At 41.1% G+C, this 18,399-nt stretch overlaps 1 protein-coding gene across 3 annotated transcripts in view; it reads right to left on the bottom strand.

Annotated features, from left to right (window-relative positions):
• Positions 1 to 77: 77 nt before the first annotated feature.
• Positions 78 to 18,399, bottom strand: part of btbd11b (BTB (POZ) domain containing 11b) — a 90,435-nt gene continuing 72,113 nt past the window's right edge. The window contains exons 4-17 of one of the 3 annotated variants that reach the window (XM_039809413.1): positions 16,167 to 16,319; positions 15,754 to 15,919; positions 14,832 to 14,921; positions 12,488 to 12,589; positions 8,970 to 9,063; positions 8,463 to 8,598; positions 6,655 to 6,875; positions 6,325 to 6,503; positions 4,481 to 4,586; positions 3,407 to 3,509; positions 1,710 to 1,791; positions 1,521 to 1,589; positions 1,281 to 1,394; positions 78 to 705 (exon numbers count right to left, since the gene is read on the bottom strand). In XM_039809413.1, coding sequence (XP_039665347.1) covers positions 496 to 705; positions 1,281 to 1,394; positions 1,521 to 1,589; positions 1,710 to 1,791; positions 3,407 to 3,509; positions 4,481 to 4,586; positions 6,325 to 6,503; positions 6,655 to 6,875; positions 8,463 to 8,598; positions 8,970 to 9,063; positions 12,488 to 12,589; positions 14,832 to 14,921; positions 15,754 to 15,919; positions 16,167 to 16,319 — 1,825 coding nt within the window. In that variant the 3' untranslated portion in view covers positions 78 to 495. The remainder of the gene's footprint in view (positions 706 to 1,280; positions 1,395 to 1,520; positions 1,590 to 1,709; positions 1,792 to 3,406; positions 3,510 to 4,480; positions 4,587 to 6,324; positions 6,504 to 6,654; positions 6,876 to 8,462; positions 8,599 to 8,969; positions 9,064 to 12,487; positions 12,590 to 14,831; positions 14,922 to 15,753; positions 15,920 to 16,166; positions 16,320 to 18,399) is intronic. The other 2 variants (XM_039809416.1, XM_039809415.1) reach the window with 2 other exon arrangements.

Here is an 18,399-nt window from a genome sequence, read left to right as displayed (position 1 = left end):
TCCGATTCCTAAACCGATTCTTGAAAAATTGAAAATATGCTATGTTTTGGTGAGCCCAGAGGCGAAAATACGGCATTTTAAAAGTAGCCTACATTTACGGTAGCTAGCTAACGGTAGACTACAGAGAAAGTGTGATATTTTTACGTCCGTTTCGGAGCGACAGAGGGAAAATATTTCAGTTGACACATTAAAGGGGAACCGAAACGAGGAACCGAAATTTGCGTTCTAATCCGGTCCGATTCCCATAGTGGAACCGGGTTTCGGTACCCAACCCTACTTATGACAGTCATTGTATGTTACTGTAATTCATGGTTGACAGATATCAACACGGTAGACAGACTGACAGACCATCTGTGCTAGGATAACAAGAAGCATTAGCAACTGATGAGCTTCACAGAGATCGTAACTGGACAGGCCCCAAGTCTTTTCATCTCAATACAGTGTCACGTTTGAGTGAGCACGAGTCATGTTCCTGTGTTCACAAAGGTTAGGAGATCAGACGATGGATCCCTTAGAGGAGGACAGGTGGATGGACTGGATGCGGATGGCCAGGGTTTTCTCCAGGTCCTGCAGGATGTCACAGCCAGGGCTATCTGGAGGCACGTCGTACAGCAGCTGTTTGAATGGCTCCAACTCGATCAGGATTAACATGTTCTTGAGGAAGTAGCCTTCTATATAGGACGCCAAGTCTGGAGCACCAAGAAACTGTTGGGGAAAAAAAAACATGGTTGTTTATCACTGAAAACACATTTTCAAGAAATTACAGATCAAACTTCTGGCTCAAACTTAAAGCTTTAGTGCGTAACTTTTTTTATAATAATGATTAAAACATTCAAGCCATTGCCAAATGAGTTGATTCAAAGCTAAATAAGAGTATCGGCTCCACAAGACTCTCTCTGTATTTCTCAGCATGGCTGTGTTTAGAAATTGGTTCCCTTCCGGTGACTTTCACGCGCAGAAAAAGCGAGTAAAGATAATTACCTCTTCTAAAGAGTTCATCATGTTTTTTTAATCCTCCGTGTCCTCCTTGACTACGTAGCAACTGCGTGGAGGAGGGCTTGGGTTGAAGCGCGATCACGGAAGACTTGTATCATGTGGATGCACCGACAGAATTGTTGTTACTTAGAATTCCTCATGGGGGACACAGAAATTACGCACTATAGCTTTAATGTGCAACAATAGTCCAAACCACCTGAAATTGCTATGTAGCATAGCTTGTTTTCTGCACTGTCCAGTAGTATTATTAGACTGCATGTATTCATTCTATTCTATTTTTGCACCTTGGTGTGGTTGTAGATCTCCACACATGTTTCAGTGTTAATGTTCTTGGTGCAGATAATCTCACAGTGCCTCTGCAGCGCCTCCAACTGGAAGAACTTGGCTGCAGACAGAAGCTGGAAAAAATTAAAGTTTACAACTTGTTTTGTATTCTATCACATACATTACTGTAAAATGTGAACAGTGCAATATCCATATGTGACCATAAGTAGTTGCAGTGAAAGCTGTAATAACAACCTAACCTCCATAATGTCAGTGTTCCTGATGTGCAGAGCTTCTGTCCCTCCACAGTAGAGATACTGCATCACCAGCTGAAAAGAGAAGACATATTGCAGCTCACATACAAGGATGAATCCAATATGAATTTATGAAGGAAGGAATATGAAAGTGCATTTCAAGCATGATTCAAAAGTGCCCCTCGTTTACATTACCTGAAAAATGTGATATTTGACATTGCTGATTTCAATGCATGTGTTTTCTCCGCAAGGTCTGTTCGCCAGTAGAGATTTAAACCTTGACAGAAAGAAAAAAAGAAAGTAAAAACTGAAAGGATAAGCGTTGGTGTAACCCAGTCTTTGGTGTGTTTTATTCACATTTTTAACACTCTGTGAATGGGAATAAATCTTAATAATATACATTAGCTTGTAGCATGGAAGCAGAAGCTGTAAGCTATTGTACAGTAATGGGATAGTTTTAATAAGTTGTTTTATGTTTGGGTGAGGCTATTTGCACCCACGGTACAATTAGCAGTATATGCTATTCGTACCCTGGTGCAATTAGAAATGTATGCTATTCGTACCCCGCCGGTGCACAGAGCAATGTGTTCTATTAATACCCCGTCTGGTACAAATATCAATGTACCGTATGCTATTTGCACCCCTGTGCATTTACAGTACCTTGGCATATATTTACACACAGTTATCCATACTACTCATGTATTACACCTTTTTGGAATATTATTGTTGCAGTGTCCAATATTTCGCACACAGAGAGACGCTAATACATACACTTTTTTTTACAGGGTGGTAGGGGAAGATTCATGAATATTCATTAGGGAACTCATCACTGATTGGCTCACCCTGACATTCTTACCCTAACCATAACCAATCCCACTCCTCTTGCCTAAACCTAACCAACCCAACCAGAGCAGGCAACTATCTCTCTAGTACTAGCCAGAGTGATAGAGAAAGACTATGGCTCTGGTACAAGCCATTCAGGGATGAGTCCCCTAATGAATATTCATGAGTCTTCCCCTACCACCCTGCAAAAAAATGTTTGCGTTCGCAGGCCCTGACTTGTGCAATTGCATGCAAATTATCCAATCCAAAAAAACAAGATTACCTCACCAGGGAATCAAACTCCAGACTCCCAGACCCAAGCTCAGTGTTCTAACCACTCACCTAGCAGTTCTTACAGAATGTTGTACAACTGTTTACCACTTGGTGTCTTCAAGCCTCGGTTGCTAGGTAACCATACTGTATACAAAAATTAGGTACGAACTAACAAACTAACGGTTGTATGCTTTCACTGAAGACAGAAAGCGCAACTGTAGTATCCATTTTCCGCTAGAAATTCAATTGTTATAAACTTTAGAGACAAAACCTTCCTAATATGCCAGTTTCTGCGGTCATGGAAGATGAACGTCCGCCATGATTTCGGTGCACGCGAGCAACGGGTTTTTGTTGTTACGTCACAGGGTGTGAATAGCTCAGCTGTGTGGCCGAGGCTATTATTTGTACCGGGGGTGCAAATAGACACTCCGTTTATGTTTTCTCTGAGGACATTATGTCAACAACACATTTGAGTGATGTGTCATTAATGACAGGACTGATTGGTTATCATTAATGTAGTATGACATGAGACTGAAATGGACGTCCAACCTATAACTTTATGGATCAGCAGGAAGAAACGTACAGTACTGAACGTCTCAACAGCATGTCAAATGTTTAGTCATTGCTGTATGAATTTATTTATCTTTTTATATTCAAATATACAGTTACACAATCCAGAGAGTTCATGGAGTCACCATATAATGTACAGCAGAATGCAATGTTAGAAAAATGACTGTAGATACATATTACTGTACATGTGCATTTCAAAGTTCATTTAAATGTTAAAGTGAGTGTACCTGCTGGAAGCTGTGAAAAGCAGGACTTTGTGGGCGTAAAAAGGCTTCCCTTCCACCAAAAAGGTCACATCTGACATCTCTTTATTGTTCAGGAAGTGAGGATCTGAAAGACACGTTGCCAGAAAATCTTGATGTTTTTCTAAATATCAAATAAAACAAAAAACACACACACATGGGGTGTTCCTTAATGCTCATTCTAGACCAGGGGTCTTTAAAAAAATTTAAGCCAAGGACCCTTAACTGAGAGAGAAACAGAGCAGGGACCCCCTACTACATACAGCCTATTGTTAATTTTGTTTCATATTAAACTCGGCCTTCAATAACGGCCTTCAAATACTGTAAAGCCTTTTACATACCATTTTAGGGCATAGAATACTAAGCTATAAAAATAATTGTTGGTATGATTTTATAAATCACATTTTAATGTTAAACATACATGTGGCACAGGATTAACTGGATATGTGCATGGCTACCTTAGTGACTACCTTACCTATCGCCAGTAGGCCTATCATCAATGTGTTTTCTTTTCACAAACTGAAATTTATATTTGTTAATTATTTGTTGGATTCATGTTAAGAAAAGTTGCAAAAAAAACTCCCTTCATTAATTTTGCCTGTTGATGGTCTAGTATTGAATCGTTGCCTACTATTACAATTTATTTTTTGCAAGTTAGACAGTGTTTCTTTGCAACTTTTGACTAACTTTTCCCCCTCCAACGCACCTGTCTCACGTTATAGATGTGCAAAGTATTTTTCTGTAATGAAAAACTTTCCAAAAACTAACAATCATTTGGTGTCCCCCCCCTGCAGTAACACTGAAGATCCCCTAGGGGCCCCAGACCCCCTGTTGAAGATCTCTCTATTCTAGACACACTTCAGCTACTTTTTTCTATTCCAGTCTCTGAACACTAGATGGTGTTATGTGCACTTTGCATTTTACCGCATTATGGATTTCCAAGTACGTAACAGCTGACTCAAAAACAAAAGTAGTGCTTGTGCTGCCTTAATGCTGTATTTAAAAAAAAAAAATAGTTTAGATATTGCATTGACAATAATTAAATAGACCGGCCCTCACCCAGGCGTGCCGTCTGCTTCCTCTTGATCTCTGCCAGTTTTGGGATGGGGTAAGGACCGTAACACTGTGTGAAGATCGCAGACAGCTGCTGGCTAATCACCTCATTCTGACAAAACACAGACAAGAGGAACAAAACATCAGAGGGTGAGGAGAGCTGCTTGGGCGGGCAGTGCTCAGCCAACATCCAGGAGTTCATGTTACGCAATAACTCAAGTACCTATTTTAGTGCTCCTCTCCTACACAAACATCCCCAACACAATTATCAGCACAGTGAGAGCGGTTTAACTTCTGCAGCCTTGTATCACGCTCAGCATTCACTTTATTCAAGCGGTTAGTTCAGTACGCCACATGTTCGTGGCTATCTCACACCTTTGAAAGGGGATCAGATGAATATCAGGCTGATTTCTTACACCCTCAGTCCCTCAGAGATTACTGTAATGGGGAACACCATGGCAGGCCGAGCTACTGTAAGAGTGTGAGAAAGAGAGAGACAGGAGAGTGAGATCCTCTTACCCTTACACCTAACTTTCCTCTTGTGTGCGAGTGGTGCTAAAACTGAGGGAGAAGGAGGGGGCAGTGCCATTCAGCTGCAGCAGCCGTGCGCGACACTACAAGCCCCACGTGTGCAGTCAGGCTGCTTGCTCTTACTGAAGCATGACGCCAACAAACAGCTATTAGTGTAACAGCCACCTATTCCACTTGGGACAAATGTGCATTTCTGCAATTTTCCCTCACATTCACTCGCCAGACACAATGTGTGAAAACATGAGATAGATAGATAGATAGATCAGTGAAAAAAATATTGAATTTACATGAAGTGAATGAAATCAAACTTAACTGAACTCAACTGAATTACTGTAAACTGAACTGTGTAAGTACAGTAAATTGTTGAAGGTAGGGTTCAGTGGGCCAAGGACAGCAGACAATGAAAGATGAGTGGCCCCTACCTTGATGTCTCAGGCCCTCATAGTGGAGCACACAGTGCCAGGGGTCCCTTAGGCCCTCATAGAGATGGGGGTCACTGTCCCCACCATACATCAGCAAAGACAGAGACAAGGACTGGCACCGCAGCAATCCACTGAAGGCTAGGATGGGCCTGAGTGTATGAGTGAGTGTGTGTGTGTGTGTGTGTGTGTGTGTGTGTGCGTGCGTGTGTGTGCGTGCGTGTGTGTGCGTGCGTTGTGTGTGTGTGTGTGTGTGTGAGCAAGACAAAAATACTGTCGGTATGGGATTGCACATGCATATTAGTCTCTGCAGTTCTGCTTGTGTATTTTATTTATGTGTGTGTGTGTGTGCTTGTGTGTGTGTGTGTGTGTGCGTGCGCACTGCAGTGTTTTTTTGTTATATCAGCAATGACAGCACAACTCAGCACGCTGGCAGGGCTGTACAGTACTACGTAAAGGCTAAGAAGGCAAAACAAACAGAAGTGACAGACGGGACAATGATGTGCTGTTTTAAAATCTAATATGGCCTACCATGGGGATCATGAGCTTAAGTAATGAGACAGGGCCCTGATCTAATGAGCAGCAACAGAGAGGAGCGAGGCCTGTCATAAGTCATTATCATCTTAGGTTATTGATATTGAGTAGGCCTCTGGGGCTCTGTCAGTCTCTGTGAAGCTGATGACCTGACTACCTAATGACAATCATACAAAAAGAGAGGACCTCAGTGAGCAGAGCCGATATGCTTGAAAGCATAGAAGAAGAATAAAGATGTAAACATTTTTTAAGGTAAAGAGTGTAGCCTTGGAGGAACAATGACATATTGCATATAAAGTGGCACCTCACACAACTGAATCCACAGTGATTTAACAGGTGACACAGAGTGACTGCGGAGTGCAGTACCTTGCTGGCTCTGAGGATCTGGAACATGAGAGGCAGGCCAAGCGTGATGAGCTCCTCAGTGTACTCCTCTTCCTCGATGCAGCTGAACTCCTTCAGAAGACCCTGGATCAGAGGTCGGCGGTGCTGATGGAAACATGTGCGCAGAGACTCCATCCAAGTGTGCAAAGTCCATGGAACCCCTGGGAAATAATCACACAGGTATACACGCATGAATCATTTAAAACACACACGCACACACACGTGCAAAAAGAAGGTATAAATGTTGCATACAGAATGTGATACTGTAGAAAATGCATAGGCATGTTTTAGAGAGTGTTCACAGAAACTAACCGAGGCTCCGTATATCTATGGTGATGTCCACGTGCCCGTGTTCTGCACTGTGGTACATGGCTTCTTTCAGGGCTTTAAGTTTGGCCTTCCCAGTTCGGATCAGGTCAATCTGAGACGGACTTCTACCTTCCAGCTCCGAACCCTCTGCCAGAATCTCTTCCAGGGATAAGACGTCCCCTTTCCCTTTCTCTGTATGGGACAGCAGCTTACGAAACACATTTCTAGTAGAACAAAAGCACAAAAACAAAAGCAAAATTTAATTTGATTGGTTGGTACAGATTAAAGGGCTCTATTTAATTGCTTTTAATTGCATGAGTCTCCCGGCCAGATGTGGCAAACAGGTGCATTTGAATTATTATACATATTAATAATGAAAAGTGATATGACTGTCACTGAGTTATGATAGACCATGGCAATCTGAAATTAAATGTCTCACAGCTTTAATTGTTGCATATAGCTCAGTTTTAATTAACAAGTAAGGTTTGATAATCAAATGCTTAGTGCGTATAAACAAACAAAAGAAATCCTTAGGGCAAAAGTTTATCATTTTATGCAAATAGGCACATATAGTATATCTTGAAAGGCTTACAAAGAATTGTCGGTTTGTAGAATGGACAATCTATTTTAATTGGTGTTAAAAAGGTTTAAGGGATTCGAGAATATGGGCTTCCATTGCACCAAAACTTAAAACAAATTTAAACCCACCTATTAGGTTCAAATTATGTTTTTAATTTCTATGGTGCAATTACAGAGACACATTTTCAAATTAGTTTGGTCCTTCATGTGGACCAACTTGAATACGTCTCATTAGGAAATCTTCTGTCACCAATATCTGTGTCCTTTTGTGAAAACCGGATAAAAAGTCAGTGAGTGAGTGCCACTGTGATAGACCATGAATAGCAGCCCAACCCCATGTAGCTGGTGTATTCTTGCCAAATAGTTAGATACACTGGTGTCATGTACCAGGTGTGGTGGAAATTACCCAACAAACAAAAAAGTCATGGGGGAATATTAGACAATGCTCTGTTTTACAGCAGCATTTGAAAATAAATTCATCATAAACTGCGAGAAGTTTCAAGGAAAGAACAATGTAATTTGTCACTCATTATAGGGAAAACATACACAATATTATTGGCGCACTTTCAATTAATACAATGAAATGCTAGCACAACATAGAGTATTTTAGTACACAGCAAAGTACACAGCAGGTCAACTGAACATGCAAAGGCTCTGTAAAATGCATTACCAAAAATGATTCTGCATACATGTTTATGAATTATTAACAAAAGAAGAACACTAACATGTTGAACTGTTATGGTCGTGGCAAATGGACAAAGATTTCCACCGTACTTGCAACACACTGAATGTGAAGAGGACTAAGGTTAAGGAAGTTCATGAATTTCAAAATGTCATTTTGAGACCCATTGAGACCCAACTGTATTTTATTAATTCTTAATTTTCATACATTCAAGATGGTTGTACTGTTTTTAGTCTCAATGTTGTACCATCTCAAACAAAAAGTTAAGTGAAAAGGAACAGCAGCAAAAACATAAGAAACACACACAATAAGTGCAATTAGTCCTACAGTATTTAACATCTAATGACACAAACCAGTTCAACAGATAGGGTGTCAAATTCATGGACATGCTCTGTTGAGATTGTGTTTGAGCACAAGCAAGATTATATGCTAAATACACAGTACAAACAGAGCGTACTTGTGTATCCTCTGTTTATTCACTCCGGAGTGTATACTCATGATGAATGTGTGTATGTGTGTGTGTGTGTGTGTGTGTGTGTGTGTGTCCCACCTGTGTCCGTGAGCTGCTGCCAGACTGTAGGAGTTCATGTCTCCCTGCGGCGCAGTGGAGATGCCATTGCGATACATGGTTCCCACCATTGGGTCTGCCCCCCGCTCCAGCAGCAAACTCACTAGCTCAAAGTTACCTGTGCACGAAAAAAAAGGATTGCCAGAGTTTACACACACACACACACACACACACACACACACACACACACACACACACACACACACACACACACACACACACACACACACACACAAAATAGCACTAAGGCAGAAAAATGAGGGTGATGCAAACATTCGATCATCATTCTGCATGCATGTCTCTATTTGTCTTTATTTTTTCCAGCCCCCAGGATAAATATGCCTCTGAAGTCATAACTCAGCCCATGATCATGCTGACAGTCAGGTGTTGTTATCAGCTGGTTATAGATGGCCAGCTGGTGTTGTCAGCTTGCTATAATACAGTTGGACAGGAGGCAGAGGATGGGAGTCACGCTGTGTCTCTGTATACCTGCTGCAGCAGCCAGCTGCAGCGGGGTCTCTGTGTAGTTCTCCATCCCGTCCTGCAGGGACCCCTCCACGTTGGCTTTGGCATCCAACAGCAGCTGCAGAGGTCGGGTGGGGACACGGAGGGGCACGATGGGAGAGGTAGAGAGATAGAGAGAGAGAGAGAGAGAGAGATAGAGAGAGAGAGAGAGAGAGAGAGAGAGGGTGAGGAGAAGCGGAAGAGTCGGTTGGCTAATAAAGTCAGTCTAGAATTCAGCTTCTCTCATCTACTGACTGTTTCATGCAAAAAAATCTGTATAGGGAATAGTTAATATTTAACTTTTACAGTGCCTGTACAGCTTTTAATTTCACAAATCCTTTAAACTTCAGATTCAAATTGAATTTTTTATGTTTACATAATTTAAAGGAAAAGATTTGGGAAATACACTTTACACATTTGCTTGCAGAGAGTTGGATGAAAAGCTTGATACCACTATAAATATTGTTATCTAACTCCCTGAAAAATGTAAATAAGCCCATTTCCCAAAATGTCAAATTAATATTTAGATGTTTGCGGATATTTTTAAATGCAAATGCTGCAGTAATAACCATGTGTCGCATTTTGACAGTAGGTTAAATAGACTCACAAATCTGTTTACTGTTTCATTGATTTGTTACTAACTGTTAACATGTCAATTGTTGCTTATTTTATACTGTATTTATAATGATCTTTTTTGAAGTAACACTGCTTATACACTGGCTGAAAGACATCACTGATAAATTATGTTGCAGATCTATCTGGGGAACAATTTGTAACTGAGAGAATAACCCAAAAAAAGTTCCTGAATGTCATAACTTTATGTCATCTAATACAATACAATACTAATACAATGAACATTTAAAATTAAAGGTCCAATATGTAATTTTTTTTTTCGGTAATAAATCCAAAAATGACCCCAATGCTAAGTTGAAATACTATTTTTTCTGACAACAATGCTAATGCCAGTATTTTCTCCTTTTGAAATTTCCATTCAGTGACGGAATATCTGTTTGTGTTTGGGCCTGTGTGTTGTTATCAGCTGCCCAGTTTGACAGCCAGGCCGGGTTGCCAGATATACCTGTAAAAACGTAAACCCAGCGCGCTACAGCTGTAACGTTAGTACAGCCATGAAAGCAGCAAACAAACAAACAAATAGAGATAGATTCTACCCGACCTAAAAACAAACGGCATGTTTCTAACAGTTGCGTGACCAGAGACGTTACAAACCCTGGGTAAACATTGGAGATGTATTTGAAAGCTGGAGACAGCTTAGAGCCCAAAAGGACGGCGAGTTTGCTAATTTTCTCCTGAACAGGTAAGCATTAGCTTCAGGCTAATTTATCACGGCTACAAGGGACGGGCATTTAATGTCATTTCAACATTTGTGTACTCCCATTGAATTATATAGCTAGAGTACCCAAGTTGGTTACTCGCAAAAACAATTGAGACACAGCCAGTAAAGTGATCCCGACTGGCTAACCCTGCTAACTGCTAACGTTACCGGAGGACCAGGCAAGCGGCCCACGGATGTTCACAACGTGTAGCCTGTTCAGCGGCCGTAGCCGACAACGGTGAGTTATTGTAAGCCAAGAGAGGGGGGCTGTAAATCGGGAAGAGAGGACCGTGAGTTTGCAGTGTGTTTAGAGATTGTTGCCGTAATTCTAAGCCAATAAATTGTGTCGGGTGGAGAGGATGGCAAGGTAGTGGTATTTTTAGCGGTTCCTACTGTAGCTAATTCTAAGCAGAGGAAGTGTGTCTGTCCATCGGGTGGAGAGGACGGTGAGGTTGTTGTGTTTTTAGCGGTTCCTACCATAATTTTAAGCCGAAAAAGTGTCTGTCAGTTCGGTACAGAGCTCCGCGTGAGCACGGGCTTTCATGTCAATATAACCAGCATCTTACGTCTAGCAACATTGTTGTGGATGCTGCGGTCTCAGCCTGGCAACCTCCGTGAACTTTGAGTCTGGGGAGGAGGGGGCGGGGAGAAGACTCTCTCCAGTATTTTGAATTTGTACTGCAGTAACTATTTTAAACACTAGCTGTCAGTATATATTGCACCTTTAATTTCTTGGAAAATCGAGTGTGAAATTATTACATATTTAATTGCTATACACTTAAAGCGTAACTCTCGCCAAAATGCATCCTAGGGTAATTTTGTGAATGTACGTGAGTCAAAGTTTAGTTTAAAAGCATATTTAGGACCGAATCGCCACTTTTAAGATTCACCGTATTCTTGTTTTTGGGTCAAATGGCCTTTTGAATGGGAGTGCTAGGGGCTCTCTCATGCTAGTCTCAAAATAGCTATTTTCGAAATACTAAGAAGGCTCAACACAACATGAAACTTTGCTCTAAGTATCACCAGGGGCTCTACACCTCAACGCAAGCATTGACAACATTGTTTGTGTACACAGATTTACTAAAAAGAAAGGTTTTGCAGCACTCACCGCAGCTGTTATGTTTCCGGCCACTACCACCTCGGCAGTCAAAACGAGTCGATATCCGAATGCGAATGAACAGACTCCATATGAGGCTCCTTTTTCAACTACAAGGGCAATATTGTTTTTCAATAACGACAAAACAATGACTTATCCGTGCATTTATATGAAAATAAGCTTTAGTAGCTTTCCGTCTTTACTCTCCTCCCTGTTATGTTGCATTCGGAAATTGATTGTTTTTGACTGATAAAATGGCTGCGGCCGGAAACAACAACAGCTGCGGTGAGTTGCACAAAAACTTTCTTTTTAGTAAATCTGTGTACACAAAAATTTTTGTCAATGCTTGCGTTAAGGTGTAGAGCCCCTGGTGATACTTAGAGCAAAGTTTCATGTTGTGTTGGGCCTTCTTAGTATTTCAAAAATAGCTATTTTGAGACTAGCATGAGAGTGCCCCTACCACTCCCATTCAAAAGGCCATTTGACCCAAAAACGAGAATACGGTGAATCTTAAAAGTGGCGATTCGGTCCTAAATATGCTTTTAAATTAAAGTTTGACTCACGCACATTCACAAATTACCCTAGGATGCATTTTGGCGAGAGTTACGCTTTAATGGTTTTAATCAAATTGCGGCATCACATGGCTTAAACATTTCCCATTACAAATTGAATGATTTCAAACGGATCATTTAGAGGACAAACTGAATTAGTTAAATGGGTTCGATAACAATTAGACCGCTGTGTTTCCACATTCCACTCGCTAAATGCCGTCTGATCCATTTGCTCAAAAATGGAAATTGACAGGAGGCCACGTTCAACACACTTGTTCAGACCTAAAGGTTGACTGGATAAACACCCTCTTTAAAGATACAAAGACCAATTTGTACATCACACAAACAGCATCAAATGAAAAAAAAAAAAAGAGAGACAGGAGAACACTCGTAGTGGAGAACCATTATCATCATCACCACCAAGAAGCTTTGGTGACAAAAATGACAATGATGACCAACCATGAGCTGAAGCACAACGAGAGGCCATGATGAGAGAATCACAGGTGAGAGAGGACGTCACTACCTGCACCACAGGCACATGTCCGTGTAACACGGCGAAAGTGAGGGGCGTCGCCTGCCGCGTTTCGGGAAAGACTGAGGGGTGCTTGTGCACTGAGTTTGGCACCTGGGGAAGGGACACAGGTAGGTGGGTTGGGTAGGTAGGAGTGAGAAAGGTGAGGGAGAGAGATAACGAAGCCATTAAAACTACTACATGGCCTAAGGAGCACAAGACATTCAGCTGCAGGGAGGAGAGGGAGGGAAAGAAGCTCTACAGGAGAAACTAGAGTAATTAACCAGGAACCCTGGAGCTGCACAGGGCATCCTGTCACTTTGTTCGCCTTCTAATGAACACGATGGATTGATCTGTCTAGTTAGGCCTCGTCCTAATGGTTCCTTTCTGATCTTTAAGTGGGTTTTTTTTTCTGACAGGGCTCTGACCTGACCTTTCTAAGGCTCAGCTCTCTGGTCAGGCTGCAATGAATAACTAAGCCCAATGAAAGCGTGACATACATAAGACACATGACCAAAGCACAAAAGCACATATTTTCCTCAGGCTGCTTTGGTAACAAGGGGGCTGGCTGGGAGGCAGGAGAGAGACATGCAGATGAAATGATACAGGACTGGGAAACCGAACTTAAGTTTGGGGGAAGTGGTTTAACAACACCAAATTTTTCCGGAGAACTCCACAATAACGTAGGGCTGGGCAATATATCGATATCATATCAACATTGTGATATGAGACTAGATATCGTCTTAGCTTTTGGATATCGTAATATCGTGATATTACATAAGTGTTGTCTTTTATCGTCTAGCCAATAATAACAATAACGTTTGTTAATGAATGAGACAACAATGTGTATTTTGTCTTCTTTAAGAATATAAGCAGGAATCGCTCATGCAGTGGGCTATCGTATAACCTGTTAAGTCCGCTGTAAGTACATCGCTATGCTTTATAAATGGTCGACAAGTCATTATTCAAAGATTTATTCCCCTTTCCTTTGAGCTTGATACCCTAAAACTACATTGCTGTACCCCAGCAACCGTAAGTACTCCTGTCTGCATTCTGGCAACATAACCCATATATGTTATGTTCTTCAAAAACCTCTCCATCGAAGTTCAGGTTTCTGCAGAATATCAGTGTTGTTAACACCATTTTCCCAAAACTTCAGTTTTGTTTTTCAGTAGTGTACCCTGTAGATACCCAGTATTTACAAAAACAGTAACATGTGTTTCTCCTCCTCCTAGTCTACTCCCTTGTTCCATCTTGTTGTTTTCCACATTTTAGTACCAGTTTGAACAGGTGAGCATTTTGTTGGTACCTGATTTATACAACAAAATTACATTGTTAATAGCAGGCTGAATTATAAAGTGTTACCCATGACTCTAACTTTGAGAGGATTTAAAGAACATGAATCATTCCGAGGCTGCCCAGCTGGTGAAAGGAACATCAGAGCCAAACAACATTTGTCGTTAACTGTTCAAATTCTAACCAGGTTCAAAACCAGATGCATAAAAAAGAATATGAAAGTGGGTGTTTTTTTATTTCAGAGTGTGCTTTATGCTTTGGCCAGGGGTCATGAATGCAGTGGACTGCAAATAAACTCTGGCACAATGGCTGATGGGACATGCTGTTGCTGAGGTGACTAACGAAGACCAGAATCATGAGGCTTTAACTGAACTATCTCTCTGAAGTCTGCACAGAGTCAAAAAAAAAGGATGCCATCTCAATCCTCTGCAGGCTCTGTGAGGAATTCAGTTTGCATTAAGTCAGGCGATCTTTATCACTTTTTTTCCCTGACGGAGAAATAATGACTCAGCAACATACATCTGCGTCATGTTTTACGCATGAAATACTCAAATGCAAGTGAGTTTTCTTCTATCAGTTTGCACTGCTACATATCCTGGAATGTGGCAGAGCAGTCAGTGCCTCATGATCTCTAGGTCTTATACATTTAGCACCACAACACATGGGAGAGGACAAAGAAGGGGACATGAGAGACAACATGATTGGTTTTCTCCAGTTCAATACCACACACATAGTTTACTGTACTTACAAAAAATAACTTACATGACTAACATATGTAACACTGCAAATATTGAAGAACACAGAATTTATAAGGTCTTATCACTCCTCCTTAATATACACAATGCTGATGTCTCCCACTAATATGTCATTTAAAAAACAAAACACTGGGTAGATTTATATTTTAAAAAGAAGTTTAAGATATTTCTATTTATCTGATAAGGGCTATGTGTACTGTCTTCTGCCCTGTTTGATTTTACATAACGATAATCCTTCCTTCATTTGACTTTGATCTTGCCAATGTTTAAACCAGAATAGCAGTAAAAACTTCATCAGCCCTGACCTCGCTGTTAATATCAGCTCCCGCATCCAGCAGCATCTGTACCATGGCCTCGTCTCCACGGACACAGGCGTACATCAGCGGGGTCATCCCCTACACAAGCACAGGTACAGAGAACAAGAGCAGAAGTTAATGATGCACGTCTTCATTTTATTAAATCACCAAATGGCATAATCAAATCCCAAAATTGTGCCACTTAGTTATTTCCAGGGGCGCAGCGGGGAGGGATGGTTTCTGGGGCTCCAGCTCTGAATGTTTTTTCTCAAAAGACCCCAATATTTTGGCCAACTTTACTGTCTTTCAGAGGCTGTAGCAGGCTCAAGTTAAACTGTTAAAGAACAATTAGATGAAGGCTCCCCCCGACCTCCTAGGTTTGGGCTTATAAGTTTTGCTCTAAACTTTTACAAAGTAGTACAAAGCAAGGTTGAACTTTTGCTCTAAACTTGTATCTTTGACAGTTCCACTCCTGGCACCTTGAGTCTGATGAGAGTAATATTCTGCAATTGATCGTTTCAAAGGATACCATATGAATCAATATCTCCTCTGGGCCAAAACATACAGTACTAGACTGGGATATTTGAAAGTTTCTGCTGAGATCAGCCCCAAACTAAATGTTGATTTTCTCATTGCACTTGCAGTATTCCCCTGATGATTTACTGTACTGGAGCTGGTAGTCGTGAAATCATGCAGAGGAAGGCTGCAGGAAAAAAAAAAAAAGTTAGAATAAGGTTTAATATTCATAACTGCCTTTCTGCTCATATGTCTGCACGACGTTTAAAGGTGAAGGAGCCACAGCTTACCATGCAAACAAAATCTTCTGTTCCACAGGCTGGTTACGTGTGTGTGTGTGTGTGTGTGTGTGTGTTTGTATCAGTGTAAATGGGCCTACACATTCATTATTTAAAACATTGACTGTGTCTCTAACCTGCTCACTCAAGCTGTTGATACCATCGGGACCCAGCAGGTTGACAGCCTGCTTCACCAGGTCTGTGCGTCCACAGCTGAGCATACGGAAGCCCAGGTCCTGCAGGAACTTTGCTTCAGTAGAGGCAGCGTCCAGTTTCCTCGAGGCACAGAAGCAGTCATCCGTTCTGAAGGGCGAAGCACACAAAGTGATTCACAGTGCAAGCTCAATGTTTTGACTCACCCTATTTTCCCTGAACAGTGGAAAAAGCTTGTTCTTTTTAACACTACAGGGAGGATGCTCATATCACTGATGTGTGAGTTTGCGTGCAAGTTCAGATATGTGCCTGCTGGTGCTTTTTATGTGCAGATGAAGAGGCTGGGTGCACACACAGCTCTGTAGCCCACAGGCAAGCACACAGCCTACAGCCGTACCGGAGCTGACGCGGCTCACAGTCCACTCCGGGCAGCAGCAGTCGGGCAGCCTGCCGAACATCATCGCTGTCCACAGAGAAGCTGCGTCGGTGTTCGGTGTGGACCACAGCCACGCGCACCCACTCCATCAGAGGCGGCAGCACCATGAACGGCCTGTAGGGAGAGATAGAGGCACATGTTCTGGCGCCCAGAACACTCGCACTGAATATTCATAATACTATATTACCGCGTAGCGTGCCGGCAACCACTAAATATCGCAGACTTGCACGTAACCTAACAGAATTTGCATATGTTATTTTAGAGATCCTGCCAGCTCTAGCGGATGTTTGAGAACAGGATGAACTCTGTCAAGAAGATGAAATCAAAGACCCAAAACTAGTATGTCACGGAGAGACACTTTGATGTCAGAAAACCTAAACTGAGCAAGATCATAGATTATAGACCACCACCATCAAAAATATTTGATACAGACGGTGTCAACTACAGCTGGGCAATATATCGATATTATATCGATATCGTGATATGAAACTAGCTATCGTCTTAGATTTTGGATATTGTAATATCGTAATATGGCATAAGTGTTGTCTTTTCCTGATTTTAAAGGCTGCCTTAGAGTAAAATGATGTCATTTTCTGAACTTACCAGACTGTTGTAACTGTTCTATTATTTGCCTTTACCCACTTAGTCATTATATCCACATTACTGATGATTATTTATCAAAAATCTCATTGTGTAAATATTTTGTGAAAGCACCGAAAGTCAACACTAAAATATCATCGATATCGATATCGAGGTATTTTCTCCATATCGCCCAGCCCTAGTGTCAACTATGAAGATTTGTATCTATCTTGAATCTCTTCACTGTCTATTCTGCTATATTCTAGAGACCTAAAGCTTGACAGACTCTGTTGTAAGCCTGTAATACTCTGCTGAAGCCTTGCAACATACATGTATGTGCGATATAATTTCTATATGGCTTAAAATGCATTGCGATGTTATAGCAATCACAAGGCCTCACATGTATTGTCACAATACAGGGAAAGTAATTGCTCTGCTTCTAATGTGTTTTGCACAAGATCATAATGATGCACACCATGGTGCTCTCTGTAAACATGAGTGTGGTTATTATATGCCAACATACAGTATTTATTTATGACAGCTCATTGTTAAGTAAACTATTGTTTTTTTTTTTTTTGCAAACCGACTGCGCTGTAGAGCTTAAACAGACAGAGGCAGGAAATGACCATCACACGGTTGATCCTGACACCAGAGCCAGCGGTGAACAGCTTGAGTGAGAAAAGCGGAGATGTGGTCGCACAAAGAAAACATGATTACAGTCTCACTGAGAGAAAATCTCTTAAGTGAGAAGGACGCACAAGACCACGCGTTCTTGGAGTAACTTCTTTCCCTGTCTACCTCTCTCCTCCACTCGTCCTGCGTCAGTGTGTTTACTGCAGCCACATGGAATCCGTACGCATGAGGATACATGTGCATGATGTTACATTTTGACCCTACTGTACTGACAGCATGTTATGGATATAAATACGCACTTTCTTCACTTATGCAAAACAATGAGCTGTCATTAGCATGACGGAAAACTTAGCCACACTCTTTCTACTTCATGGCTACAGAATAGGGCTGGGCAATTAATTGAAATTTAATCGCAATTATGATTTTGGCTCCCTATGATTAAAAAAACAGAATAATCGAGAAAAACAATTATTTAGCTCATTACGTTTTGCAAGTAAACTCTTATTTTCTCTTGTGTTCTGAATGAAAAAATAAAGTTAAAATAGGAAAAGTATTAAGGCAAACTTCAGTTTTTTTTACTGTTGCTGTTGTATTTATTTTACTTTTTCCACTGTTTTTTTAAGTTCAATAATTGCAACATCTTTCCAGAAGTCAACGAGTAATCATGTTAAATTATCGTGATTTCAATATTGACCGAAATAATCGTGATTATATTTTTTTCCATAATCGAGCAGCCCTACTACAGAACCACGTTATTATGGTGATTTTAAGTATTAACGTGACTGCTGGTTTAACACATTATAAAGATTCATACTGACGATAGTGATCAAAGAACGTTTACCGCTTATAGTTATCCATGTATCCATGAATCGATTTACATAGCATGTGTCAAATCTGACAATTTTATTATTTATTTTTTTATAGTATGTATCGTTCCAATCGTATAAAACAGACTTCAGATCATAGCGTTAACAATCAGTTT

The sequence above is a fragment of the Perca fluviatilis genome, chromosome 8 (assembly GCF_010015445.1).
Source record: "Perca fluviatilis chromosome 8, GENO_Pfluv_1.0, whole genome shotgun sequence".
NCBI lineage: Eukaryota > Metazoa > Chordata > Actinopteri > Perciformes > Percidae > Perca > Perca fluviatilis.
This window is presented reverse-complemented; position numbering and strand designations above follow the sequence as displayed.